Source organism: Tupaia chinensis, unplaced genomic scaffold, assembly GCF_000334495.1.
Source record: "Tupaia chinensis unplaced genomic scaffold, TupChi_1.0 Scaffold147003_1, whole genome shotgun sequence".
In the NCBI taxonomy this organism is placed as follows: Eukaryota; Metazoa; Chordata; class Mammalia; order Scandentia; family Tupaiidae; genus Tupaia; species Tupaia belangeri.
Genome location: NW_006206856.1, coordinates 981,078 through 985,281, shown reverse-complemented (window position 1 = coordinate 985,281; position 4,204 = coordinate 981,078). Strand labels below are relative to the sequence as shown.

The following is a 4,204-nucleotide window of genomic DNA, read 5'->3' as shown; positions in this document are numbered from 1 at the left end:
TAAACCGGCGGCCCCTCCCCCCCCAGCCAGTCCTGGGCTGCTGAGGAGTCAGGTGGCTTTAAGCCAGTCCTCTTGAGGCCAGTTTGCACATCTGCGCAAGGGGGCGAACCGTCTGCCAAGCTGTGGTGGCTTCTGGTATTGCTGAGGTGCCCGTCTTGCTCTGCCACTCTGGTTGGCAGCCACACCGAGCAGGCTAGGAGAAAGGCAGGGGAGGGTCCCGGTCGGAATCCTGCACCCTCCCCATGACACACAGGCAGGGAGACCCTCCACGCAGGCAGACTGTGTTGTCTGCGTGCCACGCCGCCCTGGCTCTCAGGGGAGAGGCCCTGCCCCATGGCGAGATGTGCAGCCTGTGCTGGACAGGCCTTCCCCTGCTCCACTGCGCCCCCGGAACCCCCTGAACTCCAATGCAGCATCCTTGCTCCGGGCCAGGGCAAGTGCTGTCCCTCCAGTGAATGTCCTTGGCCTTTACAGCTACTGAGCCAGTGTTTCTTTACTCTCCAAACTCAAGCCGACACCGCCGCCTCCACGAGACCTCCCCAGCACTATGTCTCGCCCTGACCTCCTGCAGCACCTGGTTGTTTTCTGAGAGGCAGCTGTGTCTGTGATGGTGCCCCCGGTACCCCGGCATCTGGCCCGAGTAGGTGCCGGAAGGCACCTGGTGGGCAAGGAGTGAGGGCATGGACGCCCTTCCATCTGTTCCCGGAGAGCACCCGCCGCACGCAAGCTGCAGGGGCACAAACTCAACCGTGACACCGCCATGGCACATATTCCGCAGTCTAGCCCAGGTGGCCGCTTCCTGGAGGGCGGGCTTGGGTGGCTCCTGCACTCTCATCCCCGCACACCAGGGCGCGCCCCACCGCAGGCCCGAGGCCGCGCTCTTCTCTGAGCACAGGTGTGAAAATCAAGTTGCGCACGGCAGAGTCTAGTGCAAAGGGGGCCCAGAAGCGAATTAAGTCTGGGAGTTGAACTATAAAGAATTCCAATCTGGGTCGGCCCTGGGGCCTGCTGGGTGAGGCAGCCAGATCCCACATGGCCAATCACAATCCTGGCTCTGGCAGCTTAAAAAAAAAACGCATGAGAATGGCCAACCCATGGGGTGGGGGGGGGGGGCTGGGTCCCACACGGCTGACTGTGCTGGGTGCATGCCGCAGGTCCCAAAAGGAGGTAGCAAAGGAGAAGGGATCACAGTACGGGCACCTGGCACAGAGGGGACTTTCTCACTCTTCCTCTCTCTCTGGTGAGTGTATGGGCCCCCTAGTGAAAGAGAGGAGAGAGGGAAGGAGGGAGGGAGGGAGAAAGGAACAGACAGACACACCAGGCACATGTGTGTGCACGCTCTGAGTCCCGGCACGATGGGGAAGGGGTTGAGGTGTGACCATGCCCCATGGGGGCTTGCTTTCTCCCTCTCTCCATCTTTTCTCCTTCAATTCTCTATCCTGACAGGATCCTGGGCATATGTGTGTACAACTGGCATGATTTTTCAAGTCACTGGGGTGGGGACTCAACAAATCCTGGCTATGTGGGGTCCAGCTTGTTCCACACAGCTGTTAACCACTGGGCTAGCCCCTTGGGAAGCCTGTCTCAGAGCCACATTTTAACCGGGTGGCTTAGTCTCAGTTTCCCTGCGTGTAAGACAAAGCTCTCCACGGGCCGTACTGCCCCAGGCCCTCGAGGGCTGGTGCTCCATGATATGATTCGGAAGTCCTGGGATTTGGTCAGACAGAAACAGAGATGCCCACTCCCCGAGCTCACGCCACCTTTCTTTATTTGTAACGAGTGGAGGTCCCCTCTGCGGTGTGGCCCAGGCCCACAGGTGGCCCTGTGGTGCCAGGGTGGCAGCCGTCTGCCCACAGTGGGGCAGCAGGAGGCAGGCGCAGCGCCTCCCAGCAGAACTACAACTCCACGGTCCAGCAGGCCATCTCTGTCCCTGGAGGCCCCTCCTGGTAATCCAGCTTGAGCTCACTGGGATTGACAGGCAGACAGATGGACAGACAGGTAGTCAGCAAACCTCCAGTATGGTGGGAAGAGTGGGGGACAGCTGGTGGACATGGAAGGTGGGACATCCTGGGGTCCTTCTACAATTTCCCCTAGTATGGGCTGCCAGGGCTGGTCACCCAGAGAGTTACCCACGGGGACCCAGCGTGTGTGGTCTCCGGGGTCTAGGGCTCTGAGAGTCGGGAGCAGGGATGGGGAGAGCTTCCTACTGTCTGCGACCAACCCCGGTAACCTCAGACCAGTGTGCTCTGGGAGAGTGAGTTAACCCTCTGCCGTGGGGGTCACTGAGAGCTCGCTCAGTTGCCTAAGGCATCAGCCTTTCCTGTTTCTGGCTCCTGGGCAAGGACAGAGGAGGGGGTCCTGCAGAGCCCAGCTCCCAGCTGCCCCGCCTCACTCTGCCAGACTCACCTGGTGGCAGAGTAGTCGTTCCCCTGAACCCTCAGTGTTCGTCTGTCCGTCTCAGCAGCTAGGGCCTCCCAGAGCACCTCCTGGTAAAACTGGCCTGAGACGGAAAGGGCAGGTCAGCCAAGGGTAAAGACAGAGGTCTGGGAGACGCGGGCGGGGGGGTTAGCGGGCGCTCTGAGCCCAGGCAGAGTACCAAGGGTCCCGCCGACACGGCTGGAGAAGCGGTCAGTGTCACGCAGGAGGAGCCGGATCCCCTTCCCAGGGCCATCCCAGGACAACAGGCCGATGGTCACTTTGTCTGGGGCGCTGAGCAGCAGGAGGCCTGTCTGGTCCATGGTCATCTTCAGGCTGTGGAGAAGACGCATGCCCTGAGCAGGAAGGTGCAGATGCCTGCAGGCAACCTTGCTGGGTGGGAACTTGCTGGGAGGTTACAGTGTGGCCCTGGCAAGGACGTCCTTTACTTTCCTGGGCTTCAGTTCGCTCAGTGGCAACACAGGACTGAAGTCCGGCCCCCGGGAGGGTCCCAAGGGCCCCCGCCGACACGGCTGGAGAAGCGGTCAGTGTCACGCAGGAGGAGCCGGATCCCCTTCCCAGGGCCATCCCAGGACAACAGGCCGATGGTCACTTTGTCTGGGGCGCTGAGCAGCAGGAGGCCTGTCTGGTCCATGGTCATCTTCAGGCTGTGGAGAAGACGCATGCCCTGAGCAGGAAGGTGCAGATGCCTGCAGGCAACCTTGCTGGGTGGGAACTTGCTGGGAGGTTACAGTGTGGCCCTGGCAAGGACGTCCTTTACTTTCCTGGGCTTCAGTTCGCTCAGTGGCAACACAGGACTGAAGTTCACTTCTAGCTTAATGACATTCCCCCTAGCATCGTGGATACAAATAAAACAATGGGGGCCGGATGGCGGTGCAGGGGTAAAATGCACCACTCCGGGAGGCCGACCCTCCTGGGAAGGTTCCTGCTTCGCCTTCTGGCTCTCCCCGAGTCCACTAGAAACACGTGTGGCCTGACCCATGGCTGGCTGGAGCTGGGGTGCACTGCAGAACTAAAACTATGTTGAGGGTACTCTCTCTCTGGCGCTCACGGAAGAAATAAACTTAAAAAAATAGTAACGGCTCCTTTCCCTTCCTTCAGTTTTCTTTTCTTTTTAAAATCCACTATAGGGAACCAGCAGTTAGCGTAACGGCTATGTCGCTGGACTCCCACATAGTCAACCGCGGTTCACGTCCCGGACCCGGTGGCTTAAAACTCACACCGGGCGCATGTGCGTGCGGGCCCAAGATCCCGAGAGGAGAATGGAGGAGAAGGGATTGCAGCGTGACCATCCCCCCTGGGGGGTGATTTCTCGCTTTCTGTCTCTATGTCTCTCTCTATCTGTCTGGCGAGCGCACACGCCCTACAGTGAAAATCTCTCAAAAAAAAAAAATCCACTATAGAGTGTAAGCTCTTGCTGGGGGTTCGGGGAAAGAGAGAAAAAAAATGAGAAATCACCCCCTGGGGGGATGGTCACACTGCAATCCCTTCTCCTCCATTCTTTCCTTGGGGTTTTGAGCACAGACACCTAATGCATCCGCCAAGCTACCGGGTCCTGGACTTGAACTGTGCTGTCGGCCATCTGGGATACAGCCCCCTTAACCATCGCGCCACCTGCTGGCCCTACTTCGGCTTCTTAAATTCTGTTTCTCAAAATTTGGTTTAACACGATTCAGAGGGTTTCTCTGAGACATCTACTCCGTCTTTTTTGTTTTTATAGCTGGTGCCACTTTCTTTGCATGCCTATAAGTATTCAATCATCTATTTT

General features: G+C 58.6%; 1 protein-coding gene across 1 annotated transcript in view; it reads right to left on the bottom strand.

Moving 5' to 3' along the window:
- Positions 1-1,750: 1,750 nt before the first annotated feature.
- ITIH4 (inter-alpha-trypsin inhibitor heavy chain 4) overlaps positions 1,751-4,204 on the bottom strand; it is a 19,351-nt gene continuing 16,897 nt past the window's right edge. Inside the window, exons 21-23 of the mRNA XM_006169301.3 lie at positions 2,597-2,751; positions 2,407-2,500; positions 1,751-1,965 (exon numbers count right to left, since the gene is read on the bottom strand). Of these exons, the coding sequence (XP_006169363.1) occupies positions 1,896-1,965; positions 2,407-2,500; positions 2,597-2,751 (319 nt within the window). The 3' untranslated portion in view covers positions 1,751-1,895. The remainder of the gene's footprint in view (positions 1,966-2,406; positions 2,501-2,596; positions 2,752-4,204) is intronic.